This window comes from Struthio camelus, chromosome 5, assembly GCF_040807025.1.
Source record: "Struthio camelus isolate bStrCam1 chromosome 5, bStrCam1.hap1, whole genome shotgun sequence".
Taxonomy (NCBI): Eukaryota; Metazoa; Chordata; class Aves; order Struthioniformes; family Struthionidae; genus Struthio; species Struthio camelus.
Window position 1 is genome coordinate 19808734 of NC_090946.1, and position 26302 is coordinate 19835035.

The 26302-nt window shown below is 41.3% G+C and overlaps 2 protein-coding genes across 8 annotated transcripts in view; one reads left to right on the forward strand and one right to left on the reverse strand.

Annotated features, from left to right (window-relative positions):
* Positions 1–22048, reverse strand: GTF2H1 (general transcription factor IIH subunit 1). Of its 2 annotated transcripts, XM_068944886.1 has the most exons (15): positions 21878–22048; positions 18588–18756; positions 16535–16727; positions 13916–14078; positions 12113–12206; positions 11252–11401; positions 10029–10108; positions 8518–8648; positions 7289–7376; positions 6060–6148; positions 5095–5212; positions 4142–4232; positions 2831–2946; positions 1791–1883; positions 1–1159 (listed from the first exon to the last, which is right to left on the reverse strand). In XM_068944886.1, the coding sequence occupies exons 2-15, from the start codon at positions 18739–18741 to the stop codon at positions 1073–1075; spliced, it is 1647 nt and encodes a 548-aa protein (XP_068800987.1). In that variant the 5' UTR covers positions 18742–18756; positions 21878–22048; the 3' UTR covers positions 1–1072. The 2 variants fall into 2 exon arrangements, with proteins under 2 accessions (XP_068800987.1, XP_068800988.1); XM_068944887.1 differs by lacking the exons at positions 16535–16727; positions 21878–22048 and adding an exon at positions 7466–7516 and having other exon boundaries at positions 7289–7394; positions 18588–18719.
* The window catches only part of HPS5 (HPS5 biogenesis of lysosomal organelles complex 2 subunit 2), a 22171-nt gene continuing 17893 nt past the window's right edge, over positions 22025–26302 (forward strand). Inside the window, exons 1-5 of one of the 6 annotated variants that reach the window (XM_068944881.1) lie at positions 22025–22199; positions 23935–24101; positions 24505–24615; positions 25492–25556; positions 25675–25867. In XM_068944881.1, coding sequence (XP_068800982.1) covers positions 23994–24101; positions 24505–24615; positions 25492–25556; positions 25675–25867 — 477 coding nt within the window. In that variant the 5' untranslated portion in view covers positions 22025–22199; positions 23935–23993. Of the gene's footprint in view, positions 22200–22872; positions 23027–23930; positions 24102–24504; positions 24616–25491; positions 25557–25674; positions 25868–26302 lie in introns of those variants that run through there. The other 5 variants (XR_011141339.1, XM_068944880.1, XR_011141338.1 and 2 more) reach the window with 5 other exon arrangements.

Genomic DNA, 26302 nt, shown 5'->3' on the forward strand with positions numbered 1-26302 from the left:
TATATAATAGAAAACAGGTTTACTTTGCATTTAAGTCACATTTAATACAAGACAAGTTGATCAGTAACAGTGAACTGATTCTATTTGGAACAAAGTATGGCACAGATTCCCAATATCTATGGATAGTGTGTAAATAACACATTTTTCACTCTTTGCAATGATTATCAATTCGCCAAAAATAGTATAACAGTCAAAAGGGAAGAGTGAAGGAAAACAGATTTAGGAGAAGAAATAAAAAAGCCTAAGAAGTGAAAATAAGTGACTTTTTACTTCTTTTATAAGAAACTTTATTTTTTTTAACTTTTTTTTAAAAATGCATTCTCTCCTCAGAACAAATGCCACTTTGAAAAAAAAAATTGCAGTAGCACACACTTGCACTCGAAGGAAAACATGCAAAACTGATGGCTGAAAAAAAATTCTGCATAAAAATCCAAGACTTCAGGCAAAAGTTTGCCCCCGTGTGCCTCTAGGGACCCCAGACCATAACAGCTTTCAGTGCAATGTCTCTTGCTTCCAATTGGTGGGGAAATAATATGGAAGAAGCTTGTCTTCTGACAGCTAGACCCTCTCCAGATGTTTGAAGCAAAAACAGTCTCAGCTATATTTTAAAATATTCTTGTTAAACTGTTGCAGGAAGTACAAACAGAATTCAATAAAATGTCAGAATCCAGTGAAGAAAAACTTTTGAGTTCTACCCTGTGCCATACACTTCTTAAAAAAAAATTAGACAGAAAAACAGATTTTATTAATACACCCTCTTTAAAGTTTTTATTTCTGAAAGCAGCTCTTTATGCAAATCAAAAGCAGTTCCTGAGTAACTGCAGTAAACAGTGTCTTTTAAATATTTTTGCGCCTCAGCTCTTCTGTTTTGGTTCTCCTTGTTTTTCTCCCTAGTTTTCAAGTTTAAACTCTGTTCTTTTTCAAAAAAATGTGCAAGTTCAGTTAGCATCATTTCCAGAAGTCCACAGCTTGCAGGTCTTCCTGCAACAACTATAAGATCTGCATATATGTGCTAGGTTGTACTCCTATACCTATTGCAGATTTTGCTCTCAAACCTGTACAGCATGCACTTTCACGTCTTCTTCAGCATACGCCGGGACTGCCACGTATGGAACTTGTTGTAGGCTGTCTGCAGCATCTCTTCTATATGACTTATCAACTGAAAGATTAAAGGGGAAAAAATTGTCCCAACTACTGGAAAATAGATCCTCTGCCCTCCCTTTGATCAAATACATACATGGTTGGATTTTTCTTTTTCTTCACTAAAAGAGTAGTCTCACTAAAATCAAGGAGGTATGCCAAATTAAGGGAGGGAGGACTTAATGGCTCTATTATAAAATATCTGTAGAGCTAGCAGTTAAGAGAGCTACCAAGGTGACAAGGCTACAGGGAAGTGATACTTGATTATGCAAACCCTCTGTTCCAATATTTAGTCTGGGACAGCTTCAGAACTGTTTCCCACCAAATCAGATTTGAAGTAGCCAAAGTTCTACTTCATGGTGGAAGTAGAGAATGAAACATGACTTCCCATTTCTGTTGTCTAGTTTGGGTAATTTCAAATCATAGTTCTAGACAGATTCTGGTTATTGTTCAGCAAGGTTTATAGGGAGAGACATGGACAGAAAAGACCTACTTCATTGTGTAGATAATTCTCCCCTCATAATTTCCTAGTTAACAAAAAAACTTAGTCCCCTAGGTAAGAGGAAACAAACCCACCGTCCTGTGATAAACATGATGCAAATTATTAATATGCACCCATGTAATTAAACTTAAAGGGTCTTTCCTCTTACATTTGTGCTTAAATACTGTCTCCGAATCTTTTCTTGGAATGGGCAAAGCTTTGTAACCTGAAATCTTTCCAAGTTACTCCTCATTTTCACAACCTGAAAAAGAGACAGAAACCAATATACTAATCATTTGCAGAAAAGGTTTATTTCTTTTAAAAAAATAGTTCCCCAGCAAAACACTTTAACTGATTTGGGGGGGGCTATTTTAAATATGTATAGCTCAAGGAAGAGGAGATACTAAACTATCAGTCTCTAGCTTAATTCTTGAGTGCCTGTTATCATCATGGTGAGTGTAACATGCCTGAAAATGTAGGGGTGACAATGTGATTAGTAAGTGTTAGTAACACTCTAGACTCAGTATTTATAAAATACATCTTTCTTGCTTCAAGCAAAGACTGCACTATAGATTTTCAGGCCACATATTGCAGCAGAAAACAAAGATGTCTGAATGCAAATTTTAAGCTTCAGGATCCACGTAAGGTAAAGAGGAGAGCAGCAACATAAAAATGGTTTAAAAAAAAAAAAAAAAAAACCACATCACATTTCTGGTACCAAACAGACAGTATCTCTGCCTTAGGGCACCTTTGTTCTAAAGAGCAGTATGTGTTTTGAAGCTATGACTAGAGTGATTTTACAATGGATAGAAGGATGATGAGGAAAAATTTCTTGCAACCATCATTGCACAGGTTATGTCTTAGAGTCGGGGAACGGAGGCTTTGGTTTGTTTGTAAACTGGGAATGAGAAATGTGCAATTGGAATATAGCTGACCGTTTTATCTGAAAGTAGCTTACAGCAACTGCTATTGAAGGGCACTAACAGATATGCAGGCATAATGATGTTTTTAGCCAAGACCACCTATAGAACTGCTGCAAGTTGTAGTGTAGTTGTGTAGTTTTGTGACTTTTAATCCTAAGGAAAAAATAAGTGCTGCGTTTATTTAAAACATACATGTTAGAAGAACTTTCATTACGTTGAAGTATGGAACTAAAGGATAACCTAGCTACATCATAACCAGGGCTATCCTAGGAAGTTCCCACCTTACCTTTTCTTCTAGGAATGGCGTGTTAACAGGAAAGCAGGACCAGAAGTGTCGTAGCAGTTCCCCTACTGCCACATACAAGTGTTTTAGTTCAGACTGAACATCATTTGGCACCATCTCTGCAACAAGAAAAAGGCTCTGTCACATCACTCAAAACTACCATATCTAAAATGAGAAAGTAAGGCTAATGGGAGAGTTTAGCAATATACAGCTATCTAATACAATTGCAGAAAAGCTGGCTGGAAGGGAACTCTAGAGGTCATCTAGTTCGGCCTTGCGTTTAAAGTTGGACTATCAGCAGCGTTAGATCAGGTTAGCCACCGATTTATGGCTATATACTTGGAAGCTTGTGCATTATAAAGGCAGATCTATGCCAGGCAAAGAACGGACACCATGCTTGTTCTGTGATTAGAAGCAGCATATTTGTATTGTTCTGTGCCAAAGCTAACAGCGTGCCAGTGCTGCTTTTGGGACCACTGTTTTGTTGTCTTGCTTAGCTAAGAGGCTAATGGAAAAGGAACTCTGCTAGCATGAATGGGACACCAGGGAAAGGAGTGATTGGATGAAAACCTAAGAAGAATGGGTTGTCTGTTTTGCCTTTGCAGTCCACAAGAAAGTTGTTCTTTTTTCACATAAAACTGTGGACCTTAAATGCAAGCTGCAGAAAAAACTAGTTCTAAACAATTACCTAGATCTTGCCTCCCTAGAGCTCTCCCAAAGCACAGCTTTATTTTCTAAAAATCAGAAAGAATCAGAAAACAGAAATCCTGGATTGGAAACACTGGCAAAGTTCATAGGGTTCAATTCTCGCACATTTAGCGCAGGGTTCTGAGTTTTTAATCTGTCATTGGTGTAGGCTAGGAAGAGGTAAAGTCTCAAAGAACACGCAAGCAGGTAAAGATATGAAAAGCACAACTGATGCTATTACAGAAGTGGTAGGGAACAGCAGGCTAGCTGCTACCAAGAAATAAAAAACAAAGCCTGCCAGCTGCATGAAAAGAAGCTTTTTCTTTAGCTGAACAAGCAAAACCCATCATCTCTAAGAGAATTTAGCATTAGCTGCACCCTTCATCACTTGCTCTGTAAAGTTCTTTCACTTGCCTCAGCACTGGTAGCCAATACCACCACCCTCAAAGCAAGGCTGGATTGTTGCTTTTCTTTTGTTGCCATAACCCACTCTTACTCCAGACACATGTTTCGATAAATTCATTTATCACTATAACATGTTCTAAGAGGGAGATAAAACAGCAAGACAGGTACTGCTGTATCATGCAAGAATATATTATTCAAGTTTTATAAATGCTAAATCCTTACGGTTTATGGCTTGCTGTGTTCCACCCTGCATAAGTGCTCCTCCAGGTGACAGGACTGCAATAGTGCTAGTAGCATCAGCACTTGAAAGAACCTGAAGGGAGAGAGGGAAGAACTTTCCTAACAGCTCTTTTTAAAATAGGTCATGTTTGAACTCTGGCAAAGATACAGTTGGACAGACACAACAAAAGCTCTGATTAAGAAAGAGTTTGCAGAAGCTCTTCCCTACAGAACAGCAAAATTAGGCATGGTTCCTCTAAGTGCTTGCTCGTGTTTTTGGTGAAAGCTAATTATGGACAAACAACCCTTTCTATAACATGTGAACTAGCTGTGCAGTTGTTCTGAAGTAAGACAAAGATGATCGTGACATTACAGAGATGCAGCATGCTCAGAGTTGCGACTCCTTTATTGAGGGCCAAACCTAGATTTACTAAGAGGAGAAATTCAGAAACCGGTGGGGCAGATGGGCTACGTGGTTTACTGCCATCAAGTTGCCAGGACAGAGCTCCTCTGCAACACAGAGCGTAGGAAGATCTACATCCTACCTTATCACATTTCTGGGCAAAAGACCCATTCAGTTACAAAGCTGCTTATCATAACCTCCTAAGTTTCAGAGGGTGGGCCCAGTATTGGCCTCTACTTCCTGCTGCGTGACTTTCCTGCTTTACAGCTTTGGTAACTTCATATTCTTCCATTTCCTTACAAGAACATGGCAACAGTAGGGTGTAACTCTGAATAGCAGCAGTGTATCAAATATTTTTTGGTAGTTTAGATTTCTTAAATACAATAGCTGAAAACGTATCAGCTAGAGTTGTAAAATGGATTTAATAGAAGTTATTTTCAATAATTTTGTGTTAAGTTTCATCTGAAAAATTACATTTCCAGCATCCAAGAGACAATTATATAGAAAGCAAGATGCTAACATCAAAAAGAACTTTTTCAGTATTCTTCCATACCTGAGTTAGTTTGGGTACATATGCTTCCATTTCTTGCCTAATACTATGAAAAGAATTAATTATATCCTGACTGGTTGCATATTGCTGTGATTGAATTGGAGTTGGACCATGATAATACCTGTGAGATGAGGAGAGAAAATATAGTAATAAGTGTTGGTAAAATGAAGACCAAACTAGGTGGACAGCTGTTCAAATTTTTCTCATTTTAGATGCTTTGCAATTTTTGACGCTATCATTTAAACTTTATTTACTGACATAAAAAGAAAATAGCCTGCCAAATGGGAAGAGGCTGGGTTACAGATGGTATGGCAGCAAAATAAGAAAAGTCCTTGTTTCTTATTGTGGAATCTACAAGCCCCATCTCGCTATGAAAAAGCTATCTATCTGTGCCGCCTATTTTGCTCAGCTCGGGGAATATCATTAGAATAGCGAAATTCAGGCTATTTTTTTGGTACCTCGGCTGAATGTAGTTACATGCACATTTGGAAGTGCCCTCTTTCCTGTAGTATCGCTCCTATTCTTTCCTAAAGTTACATCTTTGGCTCTCAAATTCAAAAGTCTAAAACAAGACTGCAGCTACCAGAAAAATACTAGATCAATACAGTCTCAGATGTCCCAGTTGCACTCTTTTGCCCAGGAGTGGATTTTGCTTAGGACTGTATATTTCCATATGCAGGCACGTATATTTTACGCTGAGTTGCAACAAAGCGATGACACATATGAAATGTCAAAGCCCTTTGATTAGGTTTATAAAAACTTCTAATTTGGTGAAAAACAAGATAAAAATACAAATTTAAATAGCACTTATCTGCAAGCTGGTTTAAGCAGGAGTTTGTATTATGTTTCTAAACTTAACCTAAACACACTTGAGTGTGGCACAGTGCAGACTGAATCAGCTGATTCTGTGCTGGTTGTGAAGCTAGACTGCACATGCTGAAATATCCGTGCATATTTTATTAACTTACCGATCAGATTTCTTTAAGTTTAGTGCAATAGTTTTAATGCTATTATTCTTTGCTAAATCTTCATATTCAATGGACTCCTGCAGTTTCACCTGAAATAAGTCAAAGTAGTAAAGAAATAAGCACATTACTAATGAGGACACAATTTGAGTGCTTTTTTCTGAGTCTGAATAAACAGGTTACTAAAACCTTAAAGAAAATGAAAATAGTTGGAATTGCTTGTATCCCACTGCTACTCCTGAAGTAGCAGTGACCATTACTGCTTAAAGAGTGCAATTTGGAAGCCTTGGCGCTACCACTTTTCCTGTAGATTCTGGCCAAAACTGACAGTCCCTACCACTTCCAAGTAGTATTCGAATGTATGCATAGATCATTCTGTGAGCTCCCTATTTATGTACATCTGTCACCCGATTAACAGATGCATTAATGAATTAATGGCTGGAGTACAAGAGCATAAGAGTAAAACTACAATAGTTACCCAAGCTATTAAGTGACAGTACAGCTGGAGCGTTAGTGGTGAGTGATGACGGAACAGTGATGACAGACTGTATACAATGAGAAAACTACCTCTGAAGTCACTACTTTCTCATTCCTCCTTTTGTCAGATAAGATTCCAGTCCTGCTATATTGTTTGGTCCCCAATAAAAATTGCAGCTTTCAGGAAAGTCGGAGCCGCTGACTCTCTCAACATTCAACACCACGCACGTTCTAGAACCCTTTCTCACAACACACAGAGCTTTTCAGTCACCTTGATGTTTTCTCTTTTAGCTGTCAACTACAGCAAGGAGTATTCAATTCAGTTTCGTAGCAATTACATTATTTTCTTCCCCGGTCTGAGCTCTTGTGGTTAGTCTAAAACAGCCTTGTCCTATTTCAGTGCACCAGGAATCGTTACACTTTCAGTTTAACCTTATTTCAGCTTCTGATCTTAAGATGAAGGCTGATATGTGCCAGTTTAATCATCCCTTCTACAAACGATTCATTCCATAGATTAATATTGGCTCTACTGAAGAGATCAACAGCTCCTTCAAAGTATAACTCATTTGTATTTACTAACAGATGTATTCTAGACACAAAGCTGCTTCATTGGCTCTCAGGCGGTTCTTTATACTTCTAGAAAAAGATAACTGTCACTTTAGATGTTTCATAAATCAAGTAATCTATCTTCAGCAATCCCTTAAGACAGAGCTTCTCAATCCTTTCAACTAGAATTGCATCAGCTAACTGTGTACCTTTTTCATTGGTGGTTGAAAGAAATCCGAATCCCTGGAGTTTCCATCCGTACTGCTGGTCTCACTGTAATGGTCATTTTGTGCTTCTCTTAAAATAGAGAAACAGCTTTAAGGAGAATTCACCTCACAGGAAACTTAAGAGACAAGCTAGAGACAAAGTGAAATATGCATGCTCACATGTTATATATCAAATTTTTTCCCCTTACGTCTTCATTTGCAGAAACAGACCTAGACAGAAGGAACCAATACCTGTTTATCAAGGGGGGAAATTTAGGAGCAGGGAAGGGTGCTTCTTCCTCTCAGCAGAAATACCAGCAGGCCCACAATGCAAGTGGAATGCAGCAAAGTCACGCCTAAATTACAAACACTTTGCATACACACTTAGTTCAACCAACTATTAATAGAGAAACTCAGAGCCCTGAGGCGGCTATTAGAATAACAGCTACTGTATTCTCTCACTCTAAACTGGGGAAGAGAAACGCATCCTACCCAGAGATTATTTAAGGTTCATGCAAGACAGAAGTACAACATGAGGGAGCACAGCTACACAGAGAAAAGTATTTCAATAAAGACCTCTCGTGGGTAAAGGTCTGCAGGATTTGGGTACAGTAATAATCGTTTGGTGGATGTCCATAAGCTAGTTGTACAACAGACCTCAAGCCAAACCTCTTTTGTTTCCTCTTTTAGGAAGTTTCACTTGTGGAGTTACTGTAAATATATGTAACCAGCTGATATGTTTTGGGCAGGGGCAGGATCCTGCATTAGATGACCCTTTCTTCTGATCCACCTGTGTCACACTGGTGTTCTTCTGCTTCCCCATTTACCTATTTCCATGCACCCAGCCACAGGGAGCCTCAGCCGACCTATTCCAAGGCGGCAGGCAACAAACTCCCTGCACCAGACCCCTGTCTCTGCAGGGCAAACACAATACCACCTCCTCTGCACAAAGGCCCTTGCGCAGCCTTCACCTGGGCTACAGAACTAAGGCAGAAACAGCCTTTCCTTTTTTACATACAATTTGCATGATTAAAAACAGCATTTGTCATCTCATACAGCTCTGGAGAGACTGTATAGAAACAGAACCTACAGGTATTTTCACTCGTAGATCAATACTCCTATTAATTCACATTAAAATAAAAAGCTGGATGAGTAATTACAGATCTATCTTCCTTTTGGAAATTCCTTAAAATTAGTTACAAAAAAAGCTTTTAAACTACACTAAAACTTACTGTTTTCTGAGGCCAGCTGCAAGGACCATGGCACTATGATGATTAAAGCGTTTTATAATGGCAGCATTGCTGCTTTCTCTAGCAGATTTTGAGGCATTTGATGTAGAGGCCACAGAAGCAACACCATAGCCCTATAAGGAAAAGATCATTAATTACCACCTACCCAAAAAAACAAAAGGACCATTTTCTGTCTTCCGTTGAGTCAGGAAACCTGCATGCCTCAGTCTGAACACTATTGAATGATGTTGTAACATCATCTAAAGTAGTATCTTCCTAATCTTTTCCCCCCCTCCCCCATCATCTATGTGATTTGGAAAAAAAAACTCCATTTTTTTTTTCTGCTATCACTTGACAGTTTAGAGGTATTTGAGAGGAGAGAAAAAAAAAATCTTGAAGGCTGAGTTGTACAAGGTCATGATCTGTTAAGTAATTTTTAAGCTTTTTGTTTTGTTTTGTTTTTTTAAAAAAAGAGTCACTGACATTGTGTTGAACAGGCAGGCAGTGATAGCAAATAAGAGCTAGCAATTGCTTTACTGACGACTATAACATCTTGTGGAACACCAGCAGCCCGCAGGCGAAACGACGCCTGTCAGGAGGATGCGCTAGCACTGAGAATCTAAAAAACCCTCCAGCCTTAATGCTGGCAAGGTTTCCCAGTTAGCAGGTGGCTGCAGCAACTCACATTTCCCCTATGCTCAGTTCCATACTTGCAATTCACCAGGCTCAAAAGCAAACTAGGGCTGTTTGCACAGCACTTCAGGCATACCTATCCTCAACTTCTAGTTCAGCTTCAGACTGTTAGCTTTACCTAGCACTTACCCCCCCCCCCCAAAAAAAAAAAAAAAAAAAGGTAGAAATGCAGCATTGTTATTAATTACAACTCCTGAAGTTTCAGCTAAGTCAACTATGGAAAAGTATGTGTGAAAGTTATTTCTCATTTTGGTACACCACTTAGGACCATTGTTTTCTTTTGTACTTGGAGGTAGATAATAATTCGTTATGCATATTTTTGGCGCAAACACTGATATTTAAAGGTAAGGTAGGAAACTATATATAGTGTCCTTAATTAAGCTGAATCAAACACTAGCGATGCCCAAAGTGAGAACAAATGCAAAAACTTTTCCTGTCTTGTGCTACTCTTCTGTACGTGACGACCAGAGTTTCTAAAAGGTACGAGGAAATCAGAGAATCTGCTTTAGATTAAAACAAAAAAAAAGTGCCACAGGAATAAAATAACTCCTTTTAAAAAGTGGGAAGTCATGCTTTATACCTGGCATGCTAAGGCAGGCACCCGAAGCAATACAGTTTCGCTGGGCACAGGCTCCAATTCTTTACATGTGTACAGCTAAGTAAATTATGAGTACTCTGTAAAATTGCAGCAGCATACTATGTGATGTGTTTTAGAAGTATTTGTGGTACTTAACCTGAAGAAGGACCCGCTTCCTCCATAAATGAGACTAAAAGTTGTGGGGTTTTTTGTTTTTGTTTTTTTTTTTACACTAAGTACTTACTTCATCTAATGTTTTATCTTCCAAAGCTGTTAAGTCTATCAGAGGGTTTTTTACTCCTTGAGACACCATTGTTTTTAACCCTGGATGAAAGGATCAGAAAGAAAAGACCATGAAAAACTATATCTAATCTCATAATTATTTATATTTGCTTATTAGGTTACATTTAACCTTTGAAAGGAGAAGCCAATGGTTCTGCAGATGTCCAAGTATCACTATGACTAGTAACTTTCAACCCTTTTCAAAGTCTTCTTTTAAAATAAGAAGCTTGTAAAAGATCTTACTAACTGCAGAAATTTGCATCAGCTTCTACAAATCTATGAATACCATTCTGGGAAAAAAAATTAAAGATGCATATTTTATACTCAAGTACAGCATTAGTTACAGTGGAAACTGGGCGACCTTAACTTTGTGTTTCTTGCAATTTTGCCACTCTTATACTGTCTCGTGTTGAACGGTTATGTTCTCTGTCTCTCTGTTTACATCTGATGATATTTTTGCTTGTGAGGTATTGTGGGATTCCTAACATAATACTTTTGTTAGGCAGAACACACATGTATTAAAGAAGGGTGTTAAGTGATGTTCTCTCTCCACATTTCTGTGGAATCACAAACCTACCTCAAAAAAAAGTTTAATGTGAAATCTTAAAATATCATCTGACTTAAAGTCTTTCTAATTAAAGCTGACAGATACAGGGATGGTGACTCCTTCTGCAAATAGGATCCACATTTAAATAGGAACCACATTTGTCTATCACTAAAAACTGCTCACGTACAAAAGCTACACCTGCAGTAAGTCTTAGACATACCACAAAACAAAGGCTTGTGTTAACAAAATTATTCCCTAGTAACAGACTGTGGAGCATAATCAAAGTAGCACAGTAAGACAGCAGAGGAATTTATCACAGAGTTACTACTGCATGAGTTGTAAAAAGGGTTTTTCTAGTGCTAGCACTTTCCAAAGCCTAATTTGTTTCAAGGAACGTATCAGATGTAGTAATTCTTCTCTATCAGATGCACTAAGAATGGCAAAGCCATAGCCAGCTTTCAGTGACTAGTTGTAGCCTTCTCTTTGCAGTTCAACAAATAAGATGGTCAATAAACAGACATAAGAAAACTTTGACTACAGCTTTATTAGGTTTACTGGATAAACTTCTTGATAGTTGGTTATTATGATCTTAGCTATATTATAGAGCACTACTGCAGAAACAGAATCAAAACGTTTACCTTTTTCATCCATTTTGGCACACTCTGCAAAGAGGTCTTTTGAGCCTGTATTGAGCCTGTCCCGATGGAAGTAATGAGACTGAAAGAATCGTGTCCAGAATTCCCTCTCTGTCATGTTATGTGGAACGTTTTCTGCATATTTCATTTTTACTGCAAACAAACAACTGATTGTTACAAAGTGTCCTCCAAATCTTCATACTATATTTTATGTTAGTCAGTCCTTGCTTTCTGTCTAACGCTACCTTCGTTTGTGCCAATTAAGAGAATATAACGGGAATGCAGTAGTTTAGCACCAGCAAACAGGTGCTGCTTTATCCTCTGCAGTCTCCCAATGCTTTGAAAAAAAACCCGCGCGTTACAGAAATCTGAATACTCTATTTTATTGGCACAAAAAACGTTATTCGCCAGCGTTTTAGTTTTTTAGGACTAAAACTAAAGCTGACTTGTTGAATGAACAACAGACGATTAGGCACAAGATTATATTTTCAAGATAGACCTAATCTCTTCAATGTGGGGCCAAAATGAATCAATGTCAGCAATGCAGCGCAGGGGAGGGATGGAAGTGAGCTTTTCATCCTAAAGGTGATTTCTTGAAAAAGTAACAAATAATTAAAACCTTTAATACAGGAGGATCATGGGAGCCAAATATCTGCTCATGATTTTAAATATTACGGTTAAAAATTGAACAAGGTTAGAACAAGTTTTTATTTCACAAGTGTGTCTTAACACATACTTCTTCCCATCTCAAGAAACAGCCCTTTATACTTCCAAGCTCAAACTAACCCCCTAGCCTTCCTGCAATAAGACAGTAATAAACAAATCTTAAATGAATGTATTTCTTATGCAAAGCACTATTCTTACCTGCAGGATATGTTCGAAATATGGATTCAATGATATCCGAAGTTAAATTGTACCTCAGACCATTGCAGCCATCTGTTTGAGGCCGTACATCAGCCTAAGAAAAAGCATACAGGGAGAGAAAACAGTTAAGTCTGAACTCCTTCTGTGAATAAAGAAGGAAAGGCCAGGCCTCTTGCAATCAAATGCTGCTACAGATAAAATAATCATCTTCCTCCAATAATCCACAGTATATTTGATGATAAGCAAGTATTTTTAGGAGGAGAAATAAAAGAGCACGCATTAATTACACTAGTATTTTTGTCACTTAAAGGATGATTCAGAAAGTAGACTGTGTCAGTGAAATAGTTTTTAAAGACAAGATGGAAAGTAAAGACCAATCAGTCAAAAGAAGATATGCTGAGTTTAATATATCCTTGTTTTAAAGTAAAAGTAGGCATGTTTACTGTACATGCCTAATCTTCTGTTGCTCATTCAACAAGTCAGCTACTGAATAATCATTGATGACAATGACGCAACAAAAGGGACTATGGCTCTTATACCTCATTTCTTTATGTACTGAGACTATCTCAGTGTAACTGAAACGTAACATTGAATTTAAAAATTGAGGGTAAGCCTTAGTCAGAACTTGCAAGATAGAATTCAGTGATCTTTGGGAAGTTCTGGAGCAAGTACTCAGTCCAGTCCTCGATAACAGGAGGAAGTAGGTGATTGCATGTGCTGCCTTTTCTTTTCTTTTCTCTTGTACGCCTACCTTTTTTGCAGTTTTTGTACCACATTATTTCTACAGAAGCACTCATTCCCAGCATAGCCATATAGATATTTTAACTTGAACTGGGACACGAGTTTGTTTGTTTGTGTATTCTCCATTTGTGTAAAAACAAACACAACTGGTTATTTTAACAAAATTTCAGTTATGTTGGTTTTTTTTGTTAATGTCTAATTAGAGAAGTAGTAATTGTATATACTTGTACATTTGCAAGAACAGTGGGAGAAGAGAAATGAGAGGAATTAAGTTAATTTGATAACCTATTCAAGTATTTCTAGACAGAAAAGCAAATGTTCCTGCAGCAGTTAAGTTAGACAAAAAAACCCACCCACTTCCTCTTCCCTTCCCCTTGATGTAGTCATGCAGTCATTGCAGAGGGGGAAATGGACTCCAGCTAGACTGTCTAAGCTCTATGAGTTCTGTTGCAGCAGTAAAAACATTTATCTATGGGAAGAATCTGAAGATTGTACCTAGATTACATCTAGATTGCATTTAGACTAATGAGGCATGGTTTCTACAAACGGGTGACATAACAGACCTGGGGAAAGAGGGAGCTAAAACAAGCTTTCAGATACATAATTGTTTCTCAAGTGGCTGAAAGCATGTACTGTTTAAAAAAACTGGGAAGGAATAAAATCTTTTGCACAGAAAGCCTTTGCAGCTTCCTTTATGCATACGGATGCTGCAACAGATACCCTTTTAGTTTACTGCATTAACAGTGGGTTGTCTAGTTGTAAGTTCACCATCACTCTTGTTCTACGGAAGGCAGGGCAGCAGTATCTGCCCATTGCCACTTTAAAGTAAGTTCAAATTTAGCATCTTAAATTGTCAGGATTTTGAGGTTGCAGTGTCAGATAAAACCTTTACTTTGTTTCCTCCCCTACCTTTGCAATAGTTTAACAGATGAAAATATGTTAGTTAACAAACCAGGAAGGAAGAACCTTGAAGTATACAGGAATAAAGTAAACAAGTAATAGAACTCTCACTTTCCCCAAGTTGTTTGCTTCAGAATCCTTTAAATTAGAGGCTCAACATACCAGAAATGCTGCAGAGATGCCCACATCCTGCTTAGTAGGTGCTGCAGAATTATCCACTGCATTCAGGCTCAAACGGTTGGCCCAGAATTCTTCAGCACTGATTACTTGGCTCACAACAAGGTCTTTATAGAGCTGAAACAGAACAGGATCTTCCTGCAGCATTCTGGTAAAAGAACGTATTGAATATAATTGATATGCTGCAGAATAAATCACTAGGATTTCCATAGCCTACATGGCTTCATAAAAGGAACAGAAACTAATTTTCTTTCAAAACGCTGTGCATTTCTTAAACTGTGTAAACGACCAACCTCAATAGCAATGTTTGTCTCAAAAGAACAAAGAAAGGACTACGAAAATCTTTGAGGAATAGCATTAAATGCTAGAAGATAGTAACTCTTAGGACAAAGTTAACATGGGATTAATGTCTTGCCCTTAAATATTCTGTGATGCTCTTGTGTCTTTGCGTGCTGAAGACTGAGTCTTCTGAACTGCAAAAGCACAATCAATTTTCTTGACCTTCAATAACAAAAGTCTAATAGTGGTGTTGGGGGCGGGGGGGGGGAGCGGATTTCAGTGCTATCCAGTTCTTTAGATCTTAAAATTCAGTAGTTACAGGATTCCGTTCTAGTACAAGAGGATAGACTGGGATGTGCATGCATTAAGACACCTTGAAACACACATCACCTTGAGTTATTTGTTCATTTACATTCCTCTTAGTGACAGTAGCATAACTTAACTATCGCATGCAGCACAACTGCCGCAGATGCATTCAATTTCAATGCTTCCACCAGGGAATAATGTCTATGAAAGTTACCATCCAAGTAACAACTATTACCTTTACAGGTTTCCAAAAACCATATGCACTTGAAACTTTCCTTAGTTCAAGTTGCTTTTCATACAGCTTTCATATGCACAATTTGATATCTACGAGTTTTTTTCTGGGAAAGGTGATCGTACGGGGAGAATCAGCCAACAACCTCAACAATATTAAGCTTGTAACTCAGGGACTTGACTGTTTACCAACAAAAAAACAGGAGTCTTATGAATACACAGAACATAGTAAATGGTCTAGGAAGAACACTGATAAATTGCAATTTGGTCTGAATGAAAGTCTGTAACTGCTCTGAGGAAGATTTTTGGATGAGGTGGAAGTGTTAACTTTCTGTGGCAGGACATCTCTAGTGTGTTTTCCCACCAAGGTTGTTTTTCCTATTTTGTTTTTCTTGCTGATACAAATACATGTTAGTAGCAATTTCAACAAATTAGTGCAGCAGGAAGCAGTCTGTTAATTTGAAATAAGTCACTAAAACTTGGTATGCGCCTCACTCCCATGTATCAATAAATGGAGGAGGTGCCACAGAGACTCTGGATGTAGTACCCTGCACAACAGATTTTAAAAGTGACTTTTTGGCCTCATCTGTTGCAAATTAAGCCAATGAAAACTACATCACTGAACTCGAACTTCTAACAGTCAAAAGAACAGGCTGTGACTGTGTGTAGAGATGTTGGCTTCTCTAAAACTAGAAAACGTCTTAATGTCACATGGCATAATACTTTAAAACTCCATTTAAGGGTACAAAGATTCAGAGGTAAGACTGCCCATGTATTCAGTACTGATACTGTTAGAAATAAGACAGGTAGCATAAAGAAGCTAGTACGGTAACAGTGCCAAAGCACTGCACTGCTGTAGACCCCAGTGGTCGCTGTAGTACTGGAATCAATTAGACTTGGATGTGTCAGAGCTCCAGCACAAGGACTCTTGCAGTAACGTGGTTCCCTTCTCCTGGGAAATCCTCTCTTAAAAGAAAAAACACCTACACTCATCTGCCCAGTGAAGCAATACTCCTATCTTTTGAAAAAGTTGGCTTTAACATTTCTAAGTTCAAAGCTAGAATGTTCTTTGAAAATACTGCCTGGGAGTTAACCAGATACAGGATTCACAGGAGATACCAGAGTGAAGTGAAACTCATCTGGGGAGACAGAATTATTCTGTGGCCACAAGGACTGGTTTCAAAGAAACATTTTAAGGCAAGAGAAGCGTACCTTCAAAGCCCTTTAGGGGAAAAGGACTTAGGCCCTGAGCATCATCTCCAAAAGCTTCTCAAAATAAATATCCTGCATGCCACTACTGCATCTCAAGTGAGATGAATGAAAAAGGCTCGCAATTTAGTAGAGGATATCAAATATCATGAAAGAAGATTCCAGTATGGCAGTAGGGGGAGGGGGGAAAAGTCACAAATCAAGGTAGGTGAGAATTTCCGGAAAAATATATCTTTCGGGCAGCTTTTCTAACAGCATCCATAGGTACTTATGAAGACTAAAGAGGCAGACTGCCAGTTGGGTGCTTTTATCTCACAGCCACGGGTAACAAAGGCTGAGCGGCAGCTGGGCTGGCTGCCTCGACACCTGCAGAACGTGTTCCTGAGAACGCACGTACAGTCTGAACACATATCGCAGTTGTGCGAGGCCTCAGGAACTCCACTGAAAGTGGAGCTCTTTACTGTGGAAGCGTGCAACATCACTAACAACGTTGCAATACAACACAAGAACTGTTAACAGAAATTCAGTGTAGTTAGATAAGAAATTAGAAATATGTATTTTTGAAGGCTTCCCCTTTACCTGTTCTTCTCCTCAAGTTCTTTATTAGCTTTCCTTTTGAATTTGGGCAACAGTTGTTGAAGAAGATCCTTTACCGCATCTCGCTCCTTCACTGCTGTGCTTTCATTGGAGAAGTGAAAGTTGGTTGTGTCCCCTGCATGCAATACTAGCTGAAGTTGAATTTTAGCTTTACCTTCAGGACTGATTTTCTGGCCTAGATTACACAGAGATATTAATTAGCAACAGACAGTAAGCTTATGTAACAAACTGTCTCCCCTAGAGCATTTGCTTATAAGCAGTTATCCACATCATCCAATTAAATATCATTACCCTGCGTGTGAATTCCAGCCGTGAAAGTGGCACATACAGCCTTCTCCTTAGATTAGTTTGAAAGCTGCACCTCGTTCTCTCTAAAATGCAGGACACTGGCCTCAGCAGCATATTACTCACTATCCTTCAGCCGCAGCTCAGGAGCCCTGGTCCATCTTTCCATTCCCCACCTGCTCTATTAGAAAGCCACAGCAAATGAGACTGTCATCACCTAGATACTTTAGTGTGGCACAAGTTCAGGCTGCTGCTGAAAGGTGACAACCTCATTCTCCCTTTCCGCTTCTTCCTGACCCCTTTCTTGCCCTGGTGTTAGTGTCTGTGCAGTAAGCAAAGCAAGGAACTGATCTACTCAAAAGTAACCCTCTCCGCCCTTTTTTTTTTTTTTTCCCCCCCCCAAGCTGGATCAGTTCCTGCAAAAGAGGAGTGGTAAGAAAGCAGATGCAGGTGGGTTAACAGCATGTCTGTTGACAGCAAAAGGTGTGCTGGTTTCAAGCGTCATGGTAGGCACAGTCACCCACTAGCCGTCCCAAAGGGGATCACCAGTGCCTCCAAGGTGCCATTACACGCTAACAACTCATGAAAAAAACCATAAAAACCGTAACTCCTGCTTCCTTTCTCATAACCGGAGGGAAGAGAGGCTAAAACCACTATGTTGGAGTGTTTTACTGTATTGACTTCAGCAAAGTACTGCAAATGGCACCAACATAACTCAGACTCTGGCTCCCTTCTCCAACATGACAAGGAGACAGGAAGCAAACGTCACCACTAAATCATGGTGTCCATTACAAATTTATAACTACCCCATTTTTTTCAATTCTGTATGACAAAAGAGGGCATCTAAATTGAAAACTTCTGTCTTCAAGTGTTTAACATATAAACTGCTTACGCTTGAGGCTAAACCGCTAGATAAAACCTCTACGAAATTGGATAAAATAGGTGAACAGACTTTTTAAACTCCTCATCACGTTCAAGAAAATAGCATTTTAGTTTTGAATCTTCACACACCCTTTTGGTCATGCTGCAGTACTTGTACACGACTTTAGACAGCAATATGCACTGAACCTTCTCCAAGAGGGCGATGCATACAACTCTCCCCCCCCCCCCTTTTTTGGCACTAGAGCACATGGAACATTAACACTAATTGGAGCCAGACAGGCAGCATGCTATAGACATTTACTGTTCAGTTCTGACTTTCGAGTACCCTACGACTGCAACAGCAGATATTTATTCAGTAAATTACCAGTCAGGCCAAACTACAGAAGCTAGTGCTTCTGAAGCTGTGGTCTGTTGGATGAAAATAGACCAGTGAGGTTCATTTTATATGAAAATTGAAACAGCTTTAGATGCATGGTTTAACAGATGACACGCCAGATAGTTTCTATCTTAGACCCCGAAAATCCTGTACTATTCCTCAACCTTCCTCCCACCCTTCCCTCCACAAGCATATGGCATAGATTATTTCTCCATTCAAGTTATTGCAGAAGTCTACCAAAAGTTAATGGCAAATGCAGTATAACTTAAATAAACTTAAATATTTGAAGACTAAGTTCTGCAGTGACACCCTTACACTGGTAATCGTTCCCCCTGGTCTTTATCACTGCTGCTACATAAAATAGCCTAGTAAAACCTCCAGACCCTTGCAAACTGCCCAGCTATTTCACAGCAAATAAGCTTTGAGTTGCAGTTAAACATCTATTGAAATACTGCATACTGAAGCGGGCATAGAAAAAAAATCTGCACTTACATTTGATGTCTGCATACATATGGCTGACTGTGAATCGGTCTTTGCCTTCAGGTGCCCATGCTATCCTTTCAGCCATAAGGTAGAGAGCCCCATCCTGCTTCTTTTGACGTACCTTCTTTACGATCAGTAACACTTCTTCAGATGACGTTGCCATGGTGGCTCTAAGGTGCTATTAAAAACATATGGTAGAATTTATTGCTATCATTATTTTCACTGTAACTTTCTCACTATTTCTACCTATTTCAAGGAATTACAACCTGCGTTTACATGTTAACGCCATCATCATTTCTGGACCATCCCAGATAGAGGTGCTTCCCTCTGTCAATACAATCAGCAAATTTATTTAAACAAAACACTGCCACCAACTTAAATAATTTGTCCAATTATATTGCTGATACTGCCTGTGCTCCAGTAAAGAGACCCACAAATCTGACATTTAAACTAATAACCACATTTTCCTTTTTTGATGCTCCTGTACTGGTTTCTCAAGTTCAGAAGAAAACCAAACCTAACCAAGAACCTATATTCCAAATCTCCTCTGGCATTTGGCAGCGATTTCCGTCTTCAGCATGAATGGTAGATGTTAAAACATTCCAGAAAAGGGAGGGATACAAGGTACAGGGAAAAAAAAAGTCAGCTCTCAATTTTCCTCTGTTCATAACATAACCTAGCGCAGTTACAATCCTGTTCTTATTGTAGTGACTTCTGCCCAAGGCTTGAACAATATTTCATACGCTTGATTCCAGCTAGCCAGTTTCATACCCCCTTCCCCAAACACTGAGGGACTTATACCTGCTTCAAAACAACGGGAATTTTGTCACTAGTTTCACATCAACAAGCCTTTTGATGTTCGCTGTACCTTCTTCCCAGCGGTCACCATCGTTCCACCTTACACATTCACTCAACAGCCTTAAATTTCTCAAGAGAATAAGAACGGTGTGTGTATGTGCATATATATATAGAATCATAACATCACACACCTATCAGAAAATTACACATTCAGTCCTCTTTGCTCTAAATAGCCTCATCTGTCCAATTGCTGTATTTTGTACGTCATATACTTTTCTATTGATACATAAAATGGAAGGAATTTTCAAAACGGTAGAGATTTTCAAAGTCTGCTATACACATTTCATGTGTTTTAGAGTATCTGTAGTATTTGCTGTTGCCTGCATCAAAAGTCTAAAAGAAATTTGCATCAGCTGTCACTGCACACTCCCAGTACGTAAAATGGTATTCCTAAGTACGCGAATTCACATATGGATTTTTTTTTTTTTTTTTTTTAAAAAACGCCAAGACTGGGATATTTTACTTTGACAGCCTGAAGAGTAACATAGCATTCTCTTCAGCAAAAGTCTTACAAGCCAGTCACGAAAATGCATTAAGTAATATACTAAATGGAAAAATATTTAATGGCAAAAGGGCTCTGCACTTAAGCTTTGCTCTTTCATCACTTCAGTCAGCCAAAGCTTTGCCAAAGACTTCAGGGAGGCTGAGCTGAGCGCGGGGTTTCCAATCAGCACCACTGCAGCAATCGCTGGAGCACGCGGGGCAACGTTCAGAGCAGCCCTGCTAATACTGTGCTCTCAAGGAAAACCGCAGGGCATAATTTCAGGCCAGCTTCCTAGCATAATCTACTACAGCCTCCCCAAGAGCATTACTCTCTCTCAGTGGCATTCGCACTACCATTTTATTTAGAATTTCCTGTTGTAGGTCTGTAGTCTCTCTTCAGCACCTTATCCTGGCTGGAAAAAGGCAGTTGGCCATGATCTCCAGCAGACCAGAAACCTCGCTCTTCTCTGCGAGACTGAGGATTTTGACTTTGCTCCCCCTCTGTTAATTTAAAATCCTTTAGTCTCAGGTCACTGTGATCAAATACAGCAGAGCTGAAGCCACACAATACAGTGGAGAGAAACCTGCACTGAACAGGAAAAAAGGAAAGCTTTTCCACAGCCAGGCTCATTCTGATGCAAGCTGCTTTGCTCTTCTGTCATGCTGTTTCACCCACCTACAACTAGCCTTTCAGCTAAGGAAGAAAATGATCAGCGGCTAGCAACTTCTCTTTTTACAGACTCGGTGCTTCTAGCATGGTACCCTGCAGCGTGCAACCTGTGACTGCACAATTATCCCGCAAGTGGCTCACGCTACCTTCTGGGAAAGCAAACGCACTAGCTCACTGTTGCCCTTATTTATGTCATTGCTGTTTCCTTCTTCATGCAGCAATTTACGGCGGCCATAGGATGATACGAAACACGAGCAGCGTGAGCATTATCCAAAACGGGGAATACAGAGTTGTCTTCAAACCAGGGAAGGGGGGTGGGGGGAAGATTACTAATGGAGATTTAGAAAAGTTAGCATCTTTTGCTAATGAAAACAAGATGGCTTCTGCAGTTAAGGACAAGGGGAGGGGGAAAAAAAAAAAATCTAAAACAGAAACGCAGCCTGTTCGCTAGAGAAGCGTGAGGGTGGTGTCCTGCCCGCAGAGGGGAAGGCTGCGCCCTGTCACCCCCCGCTGCTCGCTCACAGCACCTGGCAGTCCCCCACTTTTTCGGACACTTAAGGCATACTGTGAAAAAGAGCGAGTCATCGATGACCTACGCACACCCACTGCCATATCGCGGCCTCTACGTTTAACAACTTCTCCGAAGTTTCAAGGAAGCGTTGCTGCGGACGACGGCAGGATCCCCGACAGCTGCAACGTCCGCACCGAAACGCGCCGGACGCGCCCAGCCGCAAGTTCAGGGAGACGAGCCGCTTCTCTGGTGCGAGGGTCTCCACCAACAGGCGAGGCGGGGCGGTTTATTTTAAAACCCCCAAGTAACAGCGCCTCTAAAGCGGCAGGCAAGGGCACAGCCCGTGACCTGGAAAGCGTCTGGGCCCACCCGTAGCCCTGACCCCCCCCCCCCCGCCGGGGCAGGGCTCGTCCTCAAACCTGCCTCGGGGACGGCGGCTCCAGCGGCGCTTTATGCCTGGCGCGACCCATGGGGGAAGCTCCAGCCGCGGGATACAAACCGGAACCAAAGGTCCTGCCGGCTGCTCCGCCAGCAAACACCCCCCCCTCCTCCTCCTCCTCCCCCCCCCAAACCCCGGGGGGCGCAGGCAGCGCCTGGAGACCCCCCCCCCATCCCCCGCTCCTCGGGGCGGCCTCAGTCCCAACCGCCCTCCGGCGCTCACCGAGCCGCGGCAGGACCAACGGCAGCCACCACTGCCCGGGCCGAGCCCGTTAAACGCCGCCGAGGAGGAGCCCCGCGGCCCCCGCCCCGGTCGGCATCGCCCCCCGCGGGTCCTACCGTGCGGGCCGGGGCCGCTGCTAGGGAGGCCCGGCCGCCTCCGGGGCCATGGGGCGGCGGGGGCACGTGACCGGAACAAGCCGCGGCCGGCGGGCGGCGCGTCACGTGACGGCGAGGCGCCCTCCCCCGGGCGGCCCCGCCGCCGCCGCGTCGGCGTCAGGTGGGCGGGGCGGGGCCGGGCGGGGCCGTGACGCAGTTTCCTGCGGCGCCCGGCACGACGCCGTAGTGGGAGGTCTCCTCCTCCCCCTCCCGGCCGTCACCCGCCTCCGTGGGGCGGGGCCGGGCCGGGGAGCAGCTGCGGCGACCGTTGGCGACGGTTGGGGTGAGCGCGGGGCGCGAGCGTGGGGGGAGGGGCGGGGCGGCCGCGGCGCCGGCGCCGGCGCCGCCGCCTCGGTTCGGCTCGGTGGGGTCGGGACCCGCCGAAGGGGAATTTCTGGCTGCGAAACGGGAAGCGACGGCTGTGCCCGCGGCTTCTTCCCCGTGAAGAGCCCGGCGGGGAGCGGCCGTTTAAAGGCAGCTTTTACCCCGGCGCCTTAGAGAAGGCGGAGAGGCCGAGAGCTGCCTTACGCGAGAGGTCGCCCCGGCTGGCTCGTGCGTTGTTGCGTCTTTGCGGAGGGTGGTGTTAGATGGGCGTCGCGGTCGGTATCGCGAGTGTCGCGATAGGCTGGCGCTCCTCGCGGGCCGAGGTCGGCTCGGGGGGAGCCTCGGCCCTGGGAGCGCTCTCGGGCTGGAGCGGCGCTGTTCGCGGCCGGCGCGGCTTCGCCCAAAAAGTGTTTCTGAGAGAATCGACGGTTTTCTAATAAACTCCTTCGATACGTTGTGGTTTGCTCTGTTTATTTGGGGGGTGAGGGGGAAGAGGAGTTTATCGTCCTCCTCTTATCGTCTTCTGCTTAAGCCGGAGAACGGCCAACAGAGAGTGCGTGTTTAAAGCTAAGGCAACCGCCGGCTGCCCGGAGCAGAGGTCCCCGGAAGGGTTTCAGACCTCCGGCTGGCTTGGTGTTGTTAGCGTTATCTCTGACCTTCCTTCTGCCAGAGCGTGTAAAGGAGGCATTAGGGTATTGTTCTGGACCTAATGCTCTGTAATCAGCAACAAGATTGTCTGTCTTCAATCATCAGTGGCGTCCTAGTCTTAATTTCGTAAAGGGAAAGGTAATTATGGTCAAGAAGTAACTTCAAGTTTCTCTGGCTAAGCATGTATCCTTCCTTTTTTATTGCCTGATGAGAGTAACCTTTCATATTTCTAGCAGTGTATGATCTTATAGGATGGAATTTCAGGGGAGGCTTTTCATTTAATTTATAGCGTTGCGTGTTAAACGTTTACAAGCTCAAAGACTTGAGTATGACGTGTAGCATCTTTTTTGTAAGCACTATAAAAGTCTAGATTTAAGAAATTGCTCTGCAATGTGTTTTGTTTTGTTTTTTACGGCATGTGCTGTTGAGGAAAAGTATGTGGGGTTCCCCCTTTAACTAACTCATTTTTCAGCCTGTACTATCTACTTTGTATGCTGATTAGGAGGTACTGTGGGAAGTGCAGCTTATACAGATACAGCTGTACTAAAAATGCACGAAGATAGGGAACTCTAAATTTGGTGTCAGTTAAGGTTACAACCCTAATACTCAGTAACTGTAGGTTTTGAGAGGAAGACGGTGCAGCTGTAAAATGCCAATGATAAATGTTTCTCTACGGAACTTTGGCAAGATAGTTTAAAATCGGGTGCATCTGTTTTAGGGGGGATGCATTTTAACATCAAACAATGCGTTTTCTGTAGGTAGGCACAGAGCTCTTGTTTCACAGGTAGATGTAAATACTTCTAATACCTACAACTTAAATATTTCCAGAATTGGTCTCTAATAGGTTAAGTTTTCTGAAATGAACTTAAACAAAAGCTTACGGTAAACAAAGCAGGGCTCTAATTTTGCAGCCCTCAGGGAAAGAGGACCCTCTTAGTGTGGTGAAATCTGATGCTGTTTGAGTCCTTTCCTTGTAATAGTTGCTTTAAATACAGAAGAGCAATTATAGTACTAGAAAGTAAACTAACCGTGTTTTTGACAGGTAGAGCTAAAAGCTGAAGCAGTAATGCACCAATGACGGAGCACTGCTAGTCTTTATACATCCATGGCCTCTGTGCAAATGATTCCAGACTCTTACAACTATGTGCTGGCAGAGTTTGAATGTTTGGATCCGTTGCTTTCTGCACTCAGGCTGGATTCTAGTCGCCTGAAGGTGAGATTGTGCTGTTTATTTAAAAAAAAAAAAAAAGTTAGTTATGTTGTTTGCTTTATTATTCGGATTAACGCATAAAATAAATCTAGTTCTCTATGGGTGCGTGCATGCTAGCTTATGGGGGAAGGAGAAGTAAAGACAGAAAATCTTACTACTCTGTATATGTTTTCTTAAGGGAGCAATAGGATTTAGAGGGTTCCTAGCTTCTCCTGTTTGCTCCAATCTTGGAGAATGTTATTCTAATATCTTTGACAACAACTGTGCTGCCAGCGTTTCAGGAGTGGTACGCAAAGCTTGTAAACACTGAACTTACTTTAACAACAAAGAAGTTATTGTGAGAAAATATACCGTTATTAGTACTTGTTACCTGCTGTCTTCCATATTATGATTGTTATTCCTTCAGTGCACGTGCATAGCCGTGTCCAGGAGATGGTTAGCTCTAGGCACTTCAGGAGGAGGACTGAACCTTATACAGAAAGAAGGTTGGAAGCAGAGGCTCTTTCTGACTCATAAGGTAAGGGTAAAAAACTATGCACAACATTCAGGGAAAGCGAGAGTGGAAGAGAAACCTTGTTCCAATTTCCCTTTTATTAAGGCAGTTAACAGGTGTTTTCCACTTGCTGAACACGCCGAAGAAGGTGAAATTTCAGACTCCTCAATTAAAAAAAAAAAAAAAAAAGTTGTAGTAGAGGGGTATATCCCCAGAGTATGCAGTACAATAGATTTCATGAGGTGTGAAAGAAATGATTTGAGAGTGACAGACCTCTCTGTTCTTCAAATCCTTACTTTTAACAATGGCAAGAAAAAAAAATCACCTGAATAATTACGACTCGGAAGAAAACCTTGAATATGAAACCAGAGTAACTAACTTGTAGATAACTATCAATGTTTGGGTGTCCAAACTATGAACTACTTGGATAAACAAAGGAAAGATAAGCTTACTTCCTTTTCCTGAAAGGAGACAAGGAACATTGAGGCAGTGAGTGTTGTTTCTATGAATGCTGTTTCTACAAGCAGATGCTGTTTTGTGGGAGCCGTTGCTACTCACACCATAACATGAATGCAGCCACCTTGTAAGGTTGGGAACATCTAACTTAATTCTGGGAGAACAACTTCCATAAACACAAGGGCAAGAGACTGATCTCTGTTTCCAAAGCAGAGAGTGAAGTGATGTTGTTTCTCTTGATGCTTTCATGTTGTTGTTGTCACCTGAATCATTTTAGAGTAAATTCACCATTGCAAATAAAACCCAAATAAACACCACAACAACCTGGTAGCAGCTTTGACTGTTGACTTTAATACGTTTTATTTCATACAGAGGGATAAAAATTGCATGTTCATAGAGGTAGTGCAGGAATCCTTTTACCTCACTTAAACCCTTTGCTTCCAGGAAGGTGCCATTTCCCGGGTTGCCTGTTGTTTACATGATGAAGACTATGTTGCTGTAGCCACTAGGTGAGCGGTGTACTTAAAATACGTATCAAGCTTTCGGGTTTGTAAAGTATGCGTCTTCATCACTGATAAAACACTGAACATCTTATTCTTAAGTTTCGTTTCCTTTTAACTGCTGCAGCCAAGGTCTTGTAGTAGTCTGGGAGTTGAATCAGGAACGTCGTGGGAAGCCAGAAAGAATTTACGTTTCCTCTGAGCATAAGGGCAGAAAAGTCACAGCTCTGTGTTGGGATACAGCTGCGCTTCGGGTTTTTGTAGGAGATCATGTGGGAAAAGTATCAGCTATCAAGATTAACACATCAAAACAAGGCAAGGTAAATCTTTACATACTTTCTTTGAGATGAGTAAGTTCCCAAGAGCTGAGATAAGGAATCTTTCTGTTTATTTTAGTGAAGTACAACAGAAGGAAACCTGTCAGTTGATGAAGTTCTGGTAGCTTTTGTGTCCGCTGGGATGAAGAACTAGTCTCAAGGAGAAATCTTTACTTTTGAATTTTTTTCACTCTACTTCTAGTTAATTTGGTAACACAACATAAAAATGCTTTGAAATGTACAGAATTAAGAATTAAATATTTTGATGCATGATTTGGCACTACAAAGAGAAATTGAATTCAGACTGACTTTGTGTGGGCAGGTACAGATGGAAATTTGCCCAGACTTCAAAAATTTGAGCGAATCCACAATTTGCCTTAAACACGTTTGCCATAACTTGGTTTTGTAGAATTCCTTTCAGCATAGAATAGGGTAGTA